At 43.0% G+C, this 20,122-nt stretch overlaps 1 protein-coding gene across 2 annotated transcripts in view; it reads left to right on the top strand.

Annotated features, from left to right (window-relative positions):
- OPHN1 (oligophrenin 1) overlaps positions 1-20,122 on the top strand; it is a 115,964-nt gene that overhangs the window by 65,741 nt on the left and 30,101 nt on the right. For both annotated transcript variants that reach the window (XM_066580981.1, XM_066580980.1), the window contains exons 10-14: positions 4,053-4,144; positions 4,496-4,574; positions 11,328-11,361; positions 12,564-12,626; positions 14,298-14,372. In XM_066580981.1, the coding sequence (XP_066437078.1) occupies positions 4,053-4,144; positions 4,496-4,574; positions 11,328-11,361; positions 12,564-12,626; positions 14,298-14,372 (343 nt within the window). The remainder of the gene's footprint in view (positions 1-4,052; positions 4,145-4,495; positions 4,575-11,327; positions 11,362-12,563; positions 12,627-14,297; positions 14,373-20,122) is intronic.

Below are 20,122 nucleotides of genomic sequence, written 5' to 3'. Positions count from 1 at the left end.
GGGCCCTAGATTCTTGGGGTGGATCAAAGCATTATACAGCAACCCGACAGCGAGGGTAAGGGTGAACGGTAGACTCTCTCAGCAAGTGAAGATCAGAAACGGCACAAGACAGGGCTGTCCATTGTCACCATACCTGTACATCCTGGTAATGGAGACATTGGCAAATGCACTCAGGGCCAATCCCAGCATCAGAGGGGTCCAGGTGGCAAAAAGTGAACAAACAGTAGCCCTATACGCAGATGATTTATTATTATACCTCACAAATCCAAGGGTGGCGCTCCCCTGCGTACTCGAAGAATTCCGCAAATTTGGCAAGGTGTCCAACTTTAAGGTAAATCTGAACAAATCAGAAATCCTAAATGTCAATATCCAAGAAAGTGAAGAGGCAGCCCTGAAGGCATCTTTTCCATTCAGATGGAAGAAAGAGGGGATTAAATATTTGGGCATAAACATTACCTCTAAAATGGAAGACCTGTTCCAAAAAAATTACCAACCGTTAATAACAAAATTAGAAGAAGACCTGGACAGGTGGCGCAGCGCGCCCCTCTCCTGGTTTGGTAGGATTAGTTCAATAAAAATGAACGTCCTCCCCAGGTTCCTGTATATGTTACAGACGGTGCCCATTCGTCTCCCAGGGACATACATGCATAGAATCAGGAGAATAATGATGAGATTTATTTGGGGCGGTAGGAGGCCGAGGCGCAGCTGGAGGGCCCTTACAGGGCCAAGAGACAAAGGGGGTATGGGGGTCCCAAATATCTCACTCTACCACAAAGCAACCCTGACCCGACGTATACTAGAGCTGACACATAACAAGACACAGAAAAGATGGGTAACTATGGAACAAGAATCGATACCATATAGGGGAGCAGGCCTTATCTGGATTCCAGGTAGCGGACAACACAAAAAGCTGGGGCTATCCCCATTCATAGAGGAGCTGATCTCGGTGTGGCTGGGAGTGGCCTCCAGGTTGGAATTAATCAAGAGGCCAGGACCACTAACCCCACTAGTGGGTAACACAAACATCCCGACATTCCTTAAGGGCTCACCTCTTGTTAATATGTTAACAGAAAACCGACCAGGGGATATACCAAGAGTAAAAGACATGATCACTGGAGAAGGCCTAAAAACACTGGAGGAAATTTTGGGGGACCGGGGACCCCCAGCTGGAGCATGGTATCAGTACCTCCAACTATGCCACTATGTCAGATCCCAAGGAAGTATAAGGTTGTTGGGTTCAGCTCCCACAACGTTCGAAAGCCAATTTGTCCTCAACCCAAAAACAAAAAGTAAAATCTCTGATCTATATCGCTACATGATAGAAACAGACACTGGGAGGTGCGGGATAGCTTTAGAGAGAGAGTGGGCGAGGGAGCTGGGCCACTTGCCCCCCGAGGAGGACTGGAAAAAAGCCTATATTCTAACACATAAATTGAATATCTCAAGCAAATTTCAAGAACTGAACTATAAAATTTTGACGAGATGGTATAAAACACCAGAGCGGTTGGCCAAAATCTTCCCGCAGCACTCGGATACCTGTTGGAGATGTCTCACGGAGAGGGGCACATATACACACATCTGGTGGTCGTGCTCGATGATCGGCCCCCTATGGCGGGATGTAGGAGCATTATATTCCTGGATCAGCGGGAAAACTGTCCGGCTGACACCAGAAATAGCGTTACTGTCAATGTTTCAGGGGTCACTGGCGGGGGCCAAGAGATCACTGTTGAGGTTCTTTGTATTGGCGACTAGACAAGTGATCCCACTAAAGTGGAAGGTACCGTTGGCCCCCACCAGGTTGATGTGGATAGAAAAATTGGATGAGATCGGATATATGGAGGAACTGTGTGCAAGAGATGAAATGCGTCTCAAGAAACACCTGACGACATGGTATGCCTGGTCCTCGCAACGAGAAACGGTTGAGGTCTCCAATTGGGTCACAAGTGGAATGATTCCCGCCCCCAGGATCCAACCGTCTCTTGACGACTAGAGGCATATAAAACGGACTTGAAGGGAAAGGAACACCAGGTCAGTCTATTCCCCCCCCCCCCACACACTCACCCCTCCCCCCCCCCCACACTCACCCCTCCCCTTCATACTATTCTTCTAACTTTACTCTGTTTCTCTCTTTTCTACACTCTAGATTCTGCTAGAGCTATATCTGACAAATCGTACCAACTATTGTATTAAGTTAGCAATATTAAATGGTTTATAAAATACCTTAAGGTATAATGTTCCAGATTACAACTAAGAACCAGACAGGAGGTAGTTGGTAATAGTTTACTGTTAACAACATAAAATTGTTTGATGATGCAATATGGCCAGAATTACTGGCCCCGGATGATCTATGTTTTATTTCTGTTAAAAGACAAAATTGAATAAAAATATTTTGAACCAAAAAAAAAAAAAAAAATTTCACCATTTTTTTTTTTCTTAAAACTGATGCCCCCCTTGCCTATAGGGCCCCTGTGTAGTTGCACATATATATCTGCCCCTGATTGATTAGCATAGAATACTTCCCACTGGCTTGTTTCTTTTTCAGTGTCTGAACTAATGCCCCTTTTACACGATTCTCGTTAAAATGAACGCACGAGCGAGTGATGTCACGGCTAACTCATTCACGCAGCCTGTTTAGATGGGCAGATCATCTTTGAAAATCGTTCACTTCTCATTTAGTGCTTCACATTCTATGCGGAACACTCAGTGGGGAGTTCTTAAACGTAATGAGAAGTGAACAAACCGCAATGATTTGTATGCTGGCTGAAACTGAGCGACGAACTAAAAGTGCACAATTCTCATTAGGCCCCTCTCACACAGCCGTCCTTATCAGTGTTTAACGCTAAACTCTGTCAGAGGCTTCCTTTGTTTTCAGCGCCGTGATTTTCGAGCGGAGTCTATTCTATTTTTTGCGTTTAGCGCACCCAATCAATAATGAGGTGTGCTAAACTCGGCTGTCGGCCACAGGGAGCTGCAGTCAAAAACGAAAGTAAAATCGCGTCACTTTGCCGCGCTGCTGTGTGCAAGCAGCCTTAGTTGTTCAGTTGTTAGCTCGTGTTTAGACGTAACGATAATCGTTCATTTGAGCGATAATCGTTGCGTGTAAACGGGCCATAACACTATCTTTTAAGTATATACGTATATATTTTAAACCTAAAACATGAGCTTATTCTTTTAATGAAAATCTTTTCAAGGGGTTGTCCAGTTACCAGGCAACATAACCACATTTAGTACCAGCTGTACTAAAATAAGAAAAGTGTACATACGTGTTCTCAGCCCCCCTTATTCAGTGCTGCAGTCCCGCTGTGGTCCCAGCATTTGTTGTAACAGATGATGTCACCAGATGTCAGGTGATTGCTGCAGCCAATCAGAGGCTGCAGCGTCACCACTTGTTCTGGTATCAGCGCTCACATCCTGAGTGTCATGATGCCAGGAGTTCAGTAATGAGATGGTGCAGCCTCTGATTAGCTACGGCGGTCACCTGACATCTGATGACATCATCTGTCACAACAAATACTGGGACCACAGCGGGGCTGCAGGAAAAAGGTAAGTACTTCTTTTTCTACAGTGGAAGTTAAATGGAGTAACCGGAAAACCCTTTTAACTTTTAAAAGAAACCTACAGAAATCTAATGTGAACCAAACATACAGAATATGAAGAATATTCTCATAATTTCTAAAATCATCTCTCCCAGTCACCTGCAAAATCTAAAAATCCATGATGATATATTGTTGTATGGGGTGTTTGTACACCGTAACATAACAGAGGTTGTGTAATTGTGTCTGTGTATAGTGACCATCTAATCCTGTTTGTCTGCAAGGAAAGCCTGTGTGATAATCCTGCCTCGCCATCTGTCAGAAGGGAGACAATCGTTGTAGTCCCCCATTTCTGCCATCTAGTTTGCCTTCCCTCCTACTGACTGATACGTTATTGTTGCACCTTCTTTCTCGGTATCTTTTCTCTTCTTATACCGGCTCGAGTGATTACTATCCTCCATATTGCTGATTCTGTATAATCGGTGACCCATATTGTGTTTCTCCTGTCCATGTGTGTAGGTCGGTCAAGAGCTGACTCTTAAATCTTGTACAAGAAGAAAAAGTGACTCCATTGACAAGAGGTTTTGCTTTGATGTAGAGACCAATGAGAGGTGAGTGTTTAGATACCACATAATTGTATCTATAGTATATTCTTCAATATTACCATGTATACTGTTTGATTAGCCATGTCATAATAAAAAAAAAAACTAATTGCTGAACGTATCTGTTTCTCTAATGTATGGTATTTGGTTGGGTGGAGATCCTCATTAAAAGTTGTAAACTCACGAGGATGCTCCTTAACTAACTATAAGTTGCTTCAGAAATGTTTCATTGAGCGTAATTTTTGTTTTCTTCTTGGCTGTATGACATAACGTCTATTTTGTTAAACTTTTTTTAATGCTGTATTTGAAATAATTAGTGTTACAGCTACTATTTACTACGGTCTTGCTTTTGTGTTTCAGGCCAGGTACAATCACTTTACAGGCTCCTTCCGAGGCCAACAGGCGCTTGTGGATTGAGGCAATGGATGGGAAAGAACCGGTAGGTGTTGAGTTTCAGCAGCCCCTGCCTGTCAGTCCTATTTCTATCATTTGCATATTCTTTATACCACATTATGCAGAATGCTTAAATAGAGTTCATAGAAACATGGATTTGAATGCAGAAGACGACCACATGGTCCATCTAGTCTGCCCTTATAGTACGTCCTTTTTATTTCCTAGGATAGATCTATTCTTATTCCAGGCAGGCTTGAATCATTTACTGTTGATTTTCCAACTATGTATATCTGCTGGGAGTTTGTTCCAAGCATCTACTTCTTCAGTAAGGGCTCATGCCCACGGGCGAGTCGAATTGGGCATACGGGAGCCTGCAGAGGAATCCGACCATGCCCGCGGCTGAGCACCCTGCTTACCCATCCAGGTCTTCTTTTTTCTTTGCTGTGGATGTGTGCAGAAGCATCGGCCGTCGTGCCACCGCACATGCGCAGTAGAGGTTTTTTTAAAAAAAAAACCCACAGCCCGTCTACAATTCAATTGCAGGCGAGCCGCGGATTGGATGGCTTCCATTAACTTCAATGGAAGCCATCAGTGTGGGATCCGCACTGAAATGGAGCATGATGGAATTTTTTTTTCTCGGATCAAAAGGTCTAGAAATCAAACTGACTTATGGACGTTGGACTTATAATAATATTTTCTGACATTGCTTCTGACCTTCCCCCCCCCCCCCCCCCCAACTAACCTTTAGATTGTGCCCACTAGCCTGCAATAAATCCATAACCTGCAATAAACAATGCTTCATAGTTCTAACCTTCGGGTTATATTACTGTGTGTAGACCTGGAATTAACTCTGGATTATAATTAGACAAAGGGTGTGCTGTATCAGTCAGATCTGTGTGTGTAATGTAAGAGAATTGCATGAGCACCAATTGCACCCTTCTGTAAGGTAACTCAATTAACAAGTAGCAGCAATCTGATTAGAATCATGCTTCCCGCATAATGCATCATCAGGTTGTTTTTTAGAGCACAGTCTCAATTACCTGTAGGCACTGTGAGTTTATAGAATTGCTGTAATTTCTGCAGTCCTCTGACTTGTATAGGGGGGATTTCACATCTGCGCTCGGGGTTCCGCTTTCCTGCTCCATTCAGGAAGCAGAAAGGGAGAATCCGGTGGCCGAACGGACCCCATTGACTGTAATGGACTTCACCGAAGCAGAGGGCTCTACAATCACTTATAGTCCTTCACAGAATTAGAAACCCCTTAAAATATATTAATCCCCTAAAAATAAATTAGTTAAACTACAGGACTAAGGACAGACACACATAAATAGAATCGGCTATCCCTGTATGAAATTGTCCCTGAAATGGGACTATTTCCCTCTTGAAGGGATAATTAACACAGGCTACAACGGTGCGCCTTTCATGGTATATCGATTCATGTACTTGTATGGATAGAAGGCGATACTTCAGTAGGGTTCCCAACTGGAGTTAACCCAAATCTGTTTGATATCAGTCTGTCTTCCTAAGTAGTTGTTTGTATAGATCTATTGCATTGACCCCAAATGTTCTATCAGGGTAAGCAGTACAGAAGAAAGGTTTCTTTAATGAGCTGCTTCCCACTTACCTTTCAGAGTTTTGGGAATCTTATGTAGGTGAACCCAGTGCCCGGTAGAGAATGCCTGTATATGGGCTCAGGATTCCCAATCACTACTTCAATAGATTCTGGTTTATTCAAGAGTTGAATATTCCCTATAATAATAGTTCATAGATACTTAGATGCCTCAGAGGTTCAGGAATCTTTTATGACTGACCCCAGTGTCAGGTTGCCAGTGCTGACAACTGGCTCTAGGATTCCCAATCAGTGATTCAGGTCCTGGTTTAATTATTCAAGGGTTATACTGATTCATACGTTCCCTGTTATAACGGATCAACGCGTTTCTCTTATCTCTCAAATCATCAGAAACCCTGTTCATAAAATGTGTTCTTAGCATATAGATAGATGGGAAACATGAAAAACATGGATCATCTTAAACCAATTCCTCATTCATGCAGGCCGCCAGTCAAGTATATGACCTAACATGGTCAGGAGCATGGAGCCTGAGAAACCAGTTCTTTCTCTATGAATCTTAATGCCTAAACCAGAGCAAAGGATAAACCAGCAGAAAAAGGGGGTTAAGAAGCTAACAGTTGGAGTCAATCCCCCAACAAAAAACCATCCCTATCTACCAAAGCTGGAGATCAATCCCTCAGGTATAGAAAAAGATAAGGGAAAGAAAGAGAGGAGAGTAGTATAGTCCACCATCAGGGCTATTGGCTATCCTACTCTTGAGTTCACATGAGCGCTGTTTACACGCAATGTGCGATTTTTCTTTTTTTTTTACTCTCCTATGAACGGGTGAATTCCAGCTCTTTGAATTAGCCCGTTCACACGATCAGATGTGTGTGTTATCCAGCTCCCATAGGAGTCTATGGAAAGCAAGCACCAAAGATAGGTCAGGTCCTATCTTTTCACGCACCACGGACCTTAGAGGCGATCTTGCATTTGCAGGTCCCATCTTTGTTGGATGCGAGGATTTAGCCCGTCTGAACGGTTCTATAGGAAACCATTGCTTCTAATAGAAGTGCTTTCTGTGTGCGCCTCTAATGCGCTAAAACAGCGCTCGTGTGAACGAGGCCTTAGACGCACACCATTGAGTTTGGTGTGTCTAGGATGGACTTCTACAAACTTCTCTATATTAGAGATGCTTTATCTAAATGAAGTAGATCCGACCCCACATTCCCTCTATATGCGTTTCGATACTATAACAACCCCTCTTTGTCCCTACGTGGAACATCAGGCTTTTATGATTCTATGTTGGCAGATCATTCATACCTCCTGAAGGGGGAGACAGATTTAAGACCACACATTCTCTGATTGGAGTGGAAGACAGCTTTATGCTGAACTAGATATGTAGCCTAGTGTATATGACATATTAAATGATACCAAAGAAAAATACAACTTGTCCTGCTAAAAACAAGCTCTCCTGTGGCCGGGTTGCCAGGAGAAAAAAGGTTTTTATTTTTTGTTTTAAAGTGGGGAAGAAAAAAATGAAACTGAAAAAGAAAAAAAGGTGGTACCCTGAAAATATATAGATCTGTGTAGGACCTGTAGACCCAAAATAACAGGATATATTTAATCAAGAGGACTTACAAAGTGGCTGATTGTTGAAGTTTTTTCAGTACATCCAAACAATAAAAATAATATATTATGCAGCAAATGTGGACGCTTTCTGCCGCAACAACTTTGCTGTTTGTTACTCTGAATTCAATGTGATTTGCAAACAGCCTTACCCTACAGTTATATCACCTTGCATTGGCCATTGTTAGGCCTCTATAGGATCTGTAGATTATTGGACATTTTTTAAAGTGAGGCCGTTTCAATGCCTTTGCCCATTTGAGGCTAGGTTCATACCTGCGCCGACATTTCCTTTTGTTTCTGTTCCTTTATAGGCATGAAAAAGTGAAAATAATGGCTGTGCCACATTATAGACAGACACCAACCATTGTCCAAATTGGAGTCTTGTCAGGTTTTTGACAAGTTTGTCATTATTTTACTGTGAAAATTAGTGCAACATTCTACACAATTTTGTCTGGTATTTTTAACGGAATCCGCAATGGAAGCCTCCAACATGCGTGGACAAAGTCAGAACTAGTAATGGAAATGAGGCCACATTTGAAATGCAAGACTGCCATCTGGTGGTCATTTACCTGTGGACTAGAATCACCTGCGTGTAGTGAAACAACTGATAAGCTTTATATTTAGTTTTGCAAAGAATGCAGAGAATATTGGAAACCTTTAATTGTTCTAAAAGCCATTACATAATTTCGCATTTCCTACAGTTGTGCTGCAAACAAAAGTGGTTTTATGGAAGCTTGTTATTTGGGGTGCTTTTTTAATTTCTCTACAGTCTTGCTCGTTCTTTTTGGCCGATGCTGCAAACAAAAGGCAGGATACTAAATATTTGCCCCACTTTAACCCCACCCCTAATTAATGTGTCCCATCATAAGTACGTATAGCATATCTCAAAATATAAATATTACCGCTGTAACCTGACCAGTTATTTCCAATATACACTGGACCAGTAAATATAGAACAGATCAGGGCCAGAGAAATACTAATGGACAATTAAATCCACGATCTCTTATGTGATTTTTGTAGTCGGTCAATTTCCTTCATTTTTTGGGCATCGGGCGCAGACTGGTAAAGGCAAAGGATCTATTGCAGCTTATCCCCCGTTCTCGTGGTGTCATTGGCTACATGTAAAATGGGTTCTTTAATACCTAATATAACATATAGCCTTTGCGGTTTACATATTGGAATATATTACATATAGCCAGTTAATACCTAATATCACATATGGCCTCTGCGGTTTACATATTGGAATATATAACATATAGCCAGTTAATACCTAATATCACATATGGCCTCTGCGGTTTACATATTGGAATATATAACATATAGCCAGTTAATACCTAATATCACATATGGCCTCCGCGGTTTACATATTGGAATATATAACATATAGCCAGTTAATACCTAATATCACATATGGCCTCTGCGGTTTACATATTGGAATATATAACATATAGCCAGTTAATACCTAATATCACATATGGCCTCTGCGGTTTACATATTGGAATATATAACATATAGCCAGTTAATACCTAATATCACATATGGCCTCTGCGGTTTACATATTGGAACATATAACATATAGCCAGTTAATACCTAATATCACATATGGCCTCCGCGGTTTACATATTGGAACATATAACATATAGCCAGTTAATACCTAATATCACATATGGCCTCTGCGCTTTACATATTGGAACATATAACATATAGCCAGTTAATGCCTAATATCACATATAGCCTCCGCGGTTTACATATTGGAACATATAACATATAGCCAGTTAATGCCTAATATCACATATGACCTCCGCGGTTTACATATTGGAACATATAACATATAGCCAGTTAATACCTAATATCACATATGACCTCCGCGGTTTACATATTGGAACATATAACATATAGCCAGTTAATACCTAATATCACATATGGCCTCCGCGGTTTACATATTGGAACATATAACATATAGCCAGTTAATACCTAATATCACATATGACCTCCGCGGTTTACATATTGGAACATATAACATATAGCCAGTTAATACCTAATATCACATATGGCCTCCGCGGTTTACATATTGGAACATATAACATATAGCCAGTTAATACCTAATATCACATATGGCCTCCGCGGTTTACATATTGGAACATATAACATATAGCCAGTTAATACCTAATATCACATATGACCTCCGCGGTTTACATATTGGAACATATAACATATAGCCAGTTAATACCTAATATCACATATGACCTCCGCGGTTTACATATTGGAACATATAACATATAGCCAGTTAATACCTAATATCACATATGGCCTCTGCGGATTACATATTGGAACATATAACATATAGCCAGTTAATACCTAATATCACATATGACCTCCGCGGTTCACATATTGGAACATATAACATATAGCCAGTTAATACCTAATATCACATATGACCTCCGCGGTTTACATATTGGAACATATAACATATAGCCAGTTAATACCTAATATCACATATGACCTCCGCGGTTTACATATTGGAACATATAACATATAGCCAGTTAATACCTAATATCACATATGGCCTCCGCGGTTTACATATTGGAACATATAACATATAGCCAGTTAATACCTAATATCACATATGGCCTCCGCGGTTTACATATTGGAACATATAACATATAGCCAGTTAATACCTAATATCACATATGGCCTCTGCGGATTACATATTAGAACATATAACATATAGCCAGTTAATACCTAATATCACATATGTCCTCTGCGGATTACATATTTTAATTGGTTTTCCTTAAATCAAAACATACATAACTGTGTGAACAATAAAGTCATAAACTAACAACCGGGACCAAAGCTAAATTTGTGGATTGAATTAAATAGGCAATAAGTTGCTGAGTGTAAAAATCTGGTCTAATGAAACCTTTTAAAGGAGGAGGGGTCCCTGCAAAGAAGTAATATCAGCAAGGAACTTGTGCTAAAGTATTGTAGCAGACTCCAAGCTCTGGAGCACTTACCATGCGGTGAACCTTGGAGGAGGACATGCTAATCCCCGGTCTATAGTGACAATGGTAACTTTTATATTTTCCCTCCAGACGACCAGTTTATCCCTCATACCTAATAATAGGGCTGTCTGTTCAGATGCCATTTGGCACATGTGTATGTATAGTGTCTGAAGAAATGTTTGCACTTGTGGCAGCTAGACGTCTTTTGAAGACGGATGCCTTCCTCAGATGTTTTTTTTTTTTTTTCAACAACTTCTGAATGTAAAAACCAACTTTTGCTCAGTCCTTCGATTCTCCCCCCTTATAGCTGACAGCCCCACTGGGCTGCATATTATAGACACTCTTACTAATGGACAATTGACTATGCTTACAGCTCCAAGACCAAAGTTCAGCCATGATGAAATGCGCTTTGTTCTGTGAGCAAATTGGAACATCCAGTCTCTGCAAAGAAGTGAAGTTTGGGGAATTCTCTGTAAAACCACAGTAAAAGATGGGATTCCCAAACTATCTCTTCATATGTAATGGCTGCAGGTTACATTGCCTTAATTATGAAGACATTGACAGTATAATGGTCTTCTCAGGGATTCTTCATCTTTGTCTTATTTTTCTCTCACTGCAGATTTATCACAGTCCAATCACAAAGCGCGATGAAAGTGAGTATATAATACATATATTTTACAAGCCTCGATGTTAAAGATTCTGTTTTTTTGACCAAAAATCTTTCCCTTCAAAAATACCTTTTTTCTTTTTTTTAATTAGTTCTAATTTATTTCTAACCTATTTATTATAAGTCGGCGGAGTCCATTGGTTGCTGCCCATTTCCGTTATATGATGGACCTAGTAGTGCGTTGTAGTGTCATTTTTTTTTAACCAAATCCACAATGCAAATGTGAACAGAACCTCAAGAAACTTTTATAATTTAGATCCAAATGAAACAAGGCTATGTTCACATGGAGCAGAAATGCTGCAGATTCTCCACAGCAGAAAATACCATAGCAAAGTCCGCAGCATTCCCGCATCGAAAACCACGACAGTGGCATCACACGGCCCGTGCATTACATGAACGCTGGCAGTGACGCTTAGTTGCAGTTTCCCACGTGTACTAGGTTGTGGGCACTTGAGAGGAGTGCTGCATGGTCTAATATCGGCTGCAGATTTCCAGTCAAATTCTGCAGCAATTATGTGAGTTTTGACTGTTTTTGATGCTGAAATGCCGTGGATTTTGCAGCGGAATTCTCCACGGCAGAAAATCCGCTGCATTACTGCTGTGTGACTGTACCCCCATAGAATGCACTGCAGTTACCCGTCCTCAGCCCCAAGAATCTAGCGCTGTAGCTTCACAATTTTCCCGTCCTCTGTTGACAGTGGAAATGTGGTGACCGCTGCCTGCCAATCAGATGCTGTAGCGTCACTATTCTGAACTCCTGGCATCATGGCGCCCAGGATGTGAATATTGATGCCAGTAGAGTGGGTGGTGACACTGCCGCCTCTGATTGGCAAACCACGATCATCTGACTTGCGCTGTCAACAGATACCAGTAGAATTACGGGGCTAAAATGCTGGATTACTGGGGCTGCGGACGTCTAAGTACAGTTTAGCTCATTGTTTCCACTCACTTGGATCTGATTTTATTTGTATGAGCGCTATGACAGGGTTCCGTAATAAAGCTGGCACTTCAGCATAAAACATTTGATTGTCCAATATATCAAACCTCCATGTTCTATTTACCATGAATCTCCTTTTTCTGTTGCGTTTTATCCTATCTATGGTAAAGTGTAATATTGCTATGTTGCATCTTTGTCGCATGGGCACAGAGCTTACACCACTAATGGGACAAGCATTGTTTCTTTTTTAGTGGAACTAAATGAGATGGGATTTCGGTTTGTTCGGAAGTGTATCAATGCTGTGGAAGCTACAGGTATGAAGAACAAGAAAAGCTGCCCCTCCCTTTCTATGTTCGGTCTTGTTATCTATGTATACCGTCACATCCTGCCTTGAACAGCTTGCTGAAAACGTTTCCTTCACTAGTTGTCATATGAGCTTTTCTTGGCATACAAAGTATTGTTAGAACGGTACTATAGTCCGATAAACTTGGGTCTCTGTTACTTTTGTCTTTCTTAGGCCTCAGGATACGGCTCTCTAAAATCTCTCAACTCAAAATTCAATCCTCTTAACCAGATATCCGATATTGTGTAGAATCCTCATTAAAATACAAATTTTATTAAAACCAAAATATAAAAATTATATAAAGGTAATATTGGCCACAATACTGAAATGACACCCACCACTGGGCCATCGGTGGTGGATATAGATCAGACACAATCTCTCAAAAGAGTGAAAACTAGAGATGAGCGAGCCTACTCGGCCACGCCCCTTTTTCGCCCGAGCTCCGCGATTTTCGAGTACTTCCGTACTCAGGCGAAAAGATTCGGGGGGCGCCGTGGGTGAGTGGGGGGTTGCAGCAGGGAGAGGGGGAGAAAGAGAGGGCTCCTCCCGGCGCCCCCCGAATCTTTTCACCCGAGTACTGAAGTACTCGAAAATCGGGGTGCTCGATCGAGTAAATACTCGAAACGAGTACGTTCGCTCATCTCTAGTGAAAACACCCTTCTATATTAGATTGCACTATTTACATCATATACGCTGTGCTATCAGTTCTGTACCTCTGAGAATATTTGTGAACTTATTCTCCTTTAAATTCAACTACAGTCCAATAACAGTACGTAGGACAGCCCATATCATATTAACACCAGATGTTTCAACTTTTGAAAAAAGTTGTATAATCAAGCTGCAAAACTTCGTCAGACTCCGGCACTCACCACCCTTTTTGAGTCTATACTCCGCCATGCGTCTGTGCCAGAATACTCACAGGACAAGTAGATCATGAATGGGGGATAATAATAGAGCAAATCCACTGGCACTACTTGTTCGAATGATTCACTGTAATGAAGAATATTAACAGCGGGGTGTAAAATTAAATAAATCACACATGCAACTTAATAGCAAAGGTTAAATAGCTGAGCTTTTGTTTCGCAGTTCACTGCAGTAGAGTCTATTCGATAGCAGGATGGTATTCTGGTAAACAAGCGCCCTCTATTCTATTCAGCTTTCACCTTTATAGATATCCAAATCCAATCCGTCATAGGTGGCAAATAGATGATAGATAAATTAGGAGTATGTTACAGTGCAGTCCGATTTGATCTAATATACTGGTGGTCCTTAAATAGTGTTTAAACTGCCAGACACGTTTCTACGCTATCTCAGCCCTTTCCTCAGTGGTCTTTTCTTGACATTGCACAGGTTTTATTGGCTAAAATGTTGCAACAGTATTGGTTATGACCTATACGGTAAGAACAGGTGGGATTTTGTAGCAAAGTATCTTGTTATCTGAAGATCTATGGTATCCACTACTGCAGAATGTGGCTCTTCGGTGGTTTGCAATAATGTAAAATCTCATCTGTTCACAATTACTAATGTTAAAAGTTGCAGATTGTCAGAGAAAAAAAAAATTATATATATATATATATGTGCGTGTATGTATGCACACACATCTCACAATTACATTCTTCCTTGTGTTACCCTTCCTTTATAGGTATCTCTTCAGAAGGTGTATACAGAACAGTGGGAAGTAACATTCAGGTGCAGAAGCTCCTCAATGCTTTCTTTGGTAAGAATGTCCAAACATCACTTCCTTAGATGGAGAATGATATTCTTATTTTCGTGTTGGACTAAGTGAGACTTAAAGGGGTTTTCTGTTATGTTTAAAAAAACACATTGTAAGCACAGGCAGAGATATTTAGAAATAAAGGGAAAACATACTCCCCTCCTAATGGCCTGCGGATGTGGCACCACTGCTCTACCCGTTTGGCTGGTCTCTTTTTGCATTGGTTGCAGCAGTGACCTGTTTGTATGTACACATGGCTGCTGCAGCCTGTGTCCTCATAGCAGCTCCTCCGAACGCATGTCCTGTCTACAAGACTGCAGTGTCTACTGTCCATGGAACATGTATTCGGGATGTCACTGGGCTAGGAGCCAGTGGTAATGTCACATGCCTCGGCAGCTGAATGAAGAACCAGAGCATTGGCGGTGATGCAAGTACATTACTGACTTACTGTGCGTAGGGGGGATATTAAAAGAAAGTAATAATCTGGAAAACCCCTTTGAGTCCTGTCCGTTTTTATCATTTGAAGCAGTAGATGCTAAGGCACATCAAGTATATTATGTTAATATTTAATAATTAAATTGCCAAACACTTATGCTTTTTATCCTTTAATGTTAAGAGGGGGAAAAGGCACTTGTAGTCTCATTGACAAAAAAAAATAATGCACCCAGATAGAAATGTCGGATTGCTGCAAAACTCAGCATGCAGTTATATCTCAGGCAGATACGTAAATGATTACAGTTGTGGTAGGATTAGACACCAGAGGGTGTAAAAGTGCTTCCCCCGTTGCCCTACAAAAAGGCTACTTTTATGTAGTGGACCTCTTGTTGAGAGATCATTGACTTAGACATCCCTCCTACAACGCACACAAAGGCATTTTGCCCAGTTAACAGCCTTTGAGGGGGGGTGCATCATTGGAATGAGAGAAGCAGGATGGTTATTTTGACAAATTGCTCACCATCTAGATTCTAGTAGACTATTCTGACCAATTATTGGAAGTTGTTTCGAGCAGTGGTTAGATGAGGGCAAACAAGCTCCAGATAGACCACCGATAGAGAGGATTGTTTGCTCCACTGACAGGAAGATCCAACAGTTTAGTTGTCCACCATGCAAACACAGGCAGCACCATCATTACAGATTCTTGTCTCTACCCAGATCATTGGTATTAGTGTATCTTGACACCACCGGGAATTCCTGGTGGAGTCAAGATTGACAGGTGGTGACACACCCTGTGCCTGATTTGCTACACAGGGTGTTAGGCTCCAGGTCCTGGCAGCACACTAAAGAAGAAAAGAGAAGGCATAGACTGGCCTGTGTCGCAGCAGCCGCCCACCCCTAGGAGCAAGTGCGTTCCCTGGCGGCAGCGTACAAGAAGGCGGAAGCGGCCTAACTGTAGAAGAGCTCCGAGCCGTGTTTCCCCCAAATTGTGTTTTTTGGGTTTTTTTTCCCGTCCATGGCCGTCACTCACCACTGATGCGGCCGGCGGAACTCAGCTGGCGGCCGCGACGAAGGCATGAGGCATAGGGAGCGATGGAGGGGTGAGCAGCCGGGCGGGAGCATAGCGCGTGTGGGTGAAGTGGGGTCCGGCACGGAGCACCGAGGCTGCAGCATCTGCATAGACTTGTCCTAACGCTGCAGCCTTAGTCGGACTGTTACTATACTTGTTAGCCTTACATTATGACAAGTAATTGGTGCCATGTTACACAGGCTCACAAGTATTGTAACACTCCAGCGCTGGGACAAATCTATCCACTCTGTGCTGCTAGGACCTTTATGGCTTAACCCTATCCGGAGCTGGGGGTGTAACAGGGGCGTTCCTCCTGTCAAACCCCTAGCTTCTGGTGGCATCAAGATACACTAATACCCAGATCATTTCCATATGCTTAGCAGAAGAAAATTTAGTGTCACAGCTTCCATTATGTGTCCTGCCATTAACACTCCAACACTGTCGCTTCCATTTGCAGTTGTGTCGTGAAATAGCTACCTGGACTGTTACATACTGGAACAGTATCATCTTTAGCAATGATTCCAGGTTCTGTTCTTGAGCCAACAACAGTTGTGTTCATTATGGAGACCTCGTGGTGAAAGCTTCCTGCCTTTGTATTTAGAGCAGCGACACACTGCTCTAACTGCTGGTGTGATGTTCTAGGGAGCCATTGCATACGACAGTCGGTCACCCTTAATATGAGGGATACCAACAGCTCAACAATATGTGCAGGAAGTACTGCGGCCGCATCTGTTGCCTCCCATGGCAGGGCTTCCAACAGGCTTATTTCAGTAGGATAATGCATGGCCACACACAGCAAGTGTTTCTTTCTCAGTACGCATCACTCTGTTGGCCCTGAGGACACTGCTCTCACTTGGTCTTTTCTTGTCTCTCTGACCAATCATTTATTTGTAGGTTCTGTATCTTCTCTTCTTAATTCTGTTGTGGTACCTCAGGGTTCACTGTAAGGCCCTCTCCTCTTTTCTCTCTGCACAGGCCCTTTTGGGCTGTCTGCAGATTTGGCTTTTGGTTCCATCTCTACACTAAAGACACCCAATTTTGCTGGAGCAGGGAGAGCTACATGAGTATGCTGAACAAGAAGGGGGATGTATTGGGAGGTCAATGAGGGGACTGCCTCAGAGCTGACTGTATGGGATGTCTTTAAGGGTTTTACTAGGGGATCTTTCACATCTGCCATTGCCAAGCATAGAAGGTCGTTGCAGGCCACCCGGTTGGACCTGGAACGCCGCCTTGTTACAGCGGAGACCAGACACATAGCAGATCCTTCCCCGGAAGCCTACCTTGACTTAAACAATCTACGACAGGAATTCAAATCACTACTCCCTGAGTACACCAAATAGACGCTTCTTTACACCTGTCACCAGGTCTTTGACCAGGAGGATAAGAATGGTCATCTGCTGCCCTGTTTGACCAGAGAGGACAAGTCGTTGCCGCCAATCACAGCGGTGCGTGTTGCTTTGGGCGCCCTGGTGAAATACCCAAAACTGGTCAATCAAACATTTGCTCATTTCTGTAGAAACCTATATACTTCCAAACTTAGCTGCTCAGATAAACAGCTAACAGTCTACCTTGATGATATCCCATTCCCAACGTTGAGCCAGAGTAGTGCAACTTATTTGGATGGGGGCCTGAGTATAGATGAAGTAACAAATGCTATCAAATCACTCCCCAATAGGAAATCCCCAGGGTTGGATGGGCTTCTTGGGTAATGGTATTAAAAGAATGCTGATTTCCAAGCCCCCAGCTTCGAATGCTTTATAATTCTATCCTGCGAGATGGTGCCCTGCCGGACAACATGCGCAAGGCCCGAATTGTCATGATCCCTAAAGCTGGAAAAGATCCTACGGATTGTGGCTCATATCGGCCCATCTCACTTCTTAATAACGATGTTAAGATTCTGGCAAAAATACTGGCAACGTGCATAAATTCCATTGTTAAAGAGTTTATACACGCTGACCAGTCTGGCTTCATGTCTGGCAAAAGTAGAGACATGAATCTAAGGCGGCTTTTTGACCAAATGACATATGAACACTATAACTTTGGCAAGCGCACCTTGGTATTTATAGACCAGGCAAAGGTCATCGACTCCGTAAAGGGGAAGTACTTGTGTGCAGTGGTGCAACGGTTTGGATTTGGGCCGACCTTTAAGTGGGTAAAGATCCTATATGACTCTCCAGTGGCCAGTATTAAAACTAATGTCCATGTTTCTGCCCAGTTTCCCCAGGGTAGGAGCACACAACAAGGTTGCCTCCTGTCCCCTGCCCTGTTTGCCCTCGCTATATAGCCCCTTGCGATCCGGGTCTGGGCCTCACCGGTAATAAAAGGATTCAAACTGCACAATTATGAAGAGCGCATAGCACTATATGCCAATGACATCCTCCTCTTTCTCCAGGACCCAGAGTCTTCTCTTGCCTCTGCACTTGGCATTTTTGACACATTTGGCCTACATTCTGGCATTGGGGTCAACTGGGACAAAACTCACTTAATCGTGATAGACTCTGTGGTGGCTGAGCTCCCTTTGCCTGCCCCACTGAGCTGGACAGCTCAGACAACTTATCTGGGTATAAGAGTGTCGGTATAGGTCTCTACCTTCTATGAACTTAATTTAGCCCCCCTCCTGAACTGGGCCGAGGCAATGGCCACACGCTGGGCCTCTCTCCCGCTTACTCTAGTTGGCAGAATCAATTTGATAAAAATGAAGCTGCTACCATAATTCCCCTGTTCTGGTTCCAAGCAGATTCTTTGCCACGCTTCATGGAATTGTATTGCGTATCCTGTGGAGAGGCTTCTCCCCCCCTCCCAGGATTAAATTGGAGACACTGTGCCTCCTGGTGAGTTGTGGAGGCTTAGCCTTACGTCACTTTTCTATTATTATCTGGCCAGTCAGCTGGTGTATGCTGGGTGGTGGCCAACCTCGTCAGATTACAACCCGGTGGTGGGCCTGGAGAGCAGAGTGGCAAGCCCTGCCCAGAGTCTGATGGGTCTACTGATGGGTGACTCCTCCTCTTCTATTACCCACTTACCTGCCCCCATACTGGTAACACTTCAAATGCGGCACAGGGCCCTGCAGCTGACCCCTACACAGGAGATCGCATGGTCCCCGCATACTTCCTTGTGGAATAATCCACACTTGCGGCGCTTTACAGAGCCTGCGTTCTGGAGAGCTCATGGTGTTAATGTCCTATCTGACATAGTCAGTGAGGGAACTTTCTGCACTTTCCTTCAGCTGCAGGTAATCTATGACCTGCCTGGGCATTCTTATTGTAGATATTACCAGCTACGACATTTTGATCAGGGCTCAGTTTCGAGCCTCTTCATACCGCTTTCCCTGACACTGTTGGAAGGCTTGGCACAGATGTGTAACCTAGTAAAGCCACTGTCCAGTTTCTATGCCCACCTAGTGCAATGTCTTGCCCCGTTGACGGAGAGGGCCACCCAGAAGTGGGTTGAGGATATTCCTGATCTGTTAACGGGGAAAAATGAAGTCATACTAGCGGGCTCTGGTTATCCTTCGATTAGTGCTAGGGACAGGCTTATCCAGGTCAAGTTCCTGCACCGTATATACTACACCCCCTCCAGACTACATGTTTTGGGTTTGCTGCCCTCAGCGACCTGCCCATGATGCTCAATTGCTGATGGGACTATCATGAATATGTTCTGGGACTCAGTGTCCTGCAAGACTATTGGAGGGATGGTCTTATATTTATGGAATCTCACCTGGGAGCCCCGAGGATCATAAACTCTGGTGTGTGCCTCCCTGGGCTTGTTGGAGACCTACCGGTGGCTGCGGCAACCCGCACCTTATATAAGCTACTTTTTTCTATGCCAAAAAAGTAATTTTATTGAATTGGAAACACCCCTGGAGGCCGACTAGAAATGTATGGATCCAGGTGGTGAATTCTACACTTCCGATGTATAAACTGACTTATATGGCCAGGGATGCCCGGAGAAATTTGACAAAATCTGGGGAAGCTGGGTAAACCACCCTGCAATGGCATGGGGGATTCCCTTCTAGGTACTAGGAAATGGATATGTTGAGGGATACACGTTTAAACCGATCTACCATTTAGGTTAATCTTTATTTTCTCTTAGAGTTGTGCTGGGTTGCGGTTTGGGGCAAGAGTGGGGGTTTAGTTCTGGTGGGGTTCTTTTTCTTTCTTTTCTTTCTGTTGTTCTTGGACTTCAAGACTAGTGGCTCTCTTTGGTTTGCTCTATTACGGGTAATTGATTAAATAAAAATGAACAGCCA

This window comes from Eleutherodactylus coqui, chromosome 10, assembly GCF_035609145.1.
Source record: "Eleutherodactylus coqui strain aEleCoq1 chromosome 10, aEleCoq1.hap1, whole genome shotgun sequence".
Taxonomy (NCBI): Eukaryota; Metazoa; Chordata; class Amphibia; order Anura; family Eleutherodactylidae; genus Eleutherodactylus; species Eleutherodactylus coqui.
The sequence above is the reverse complement of the archived record's forward strand: the minus strand, read 5'-3'. Positions and strand labels throughout refer to the sequence as shown.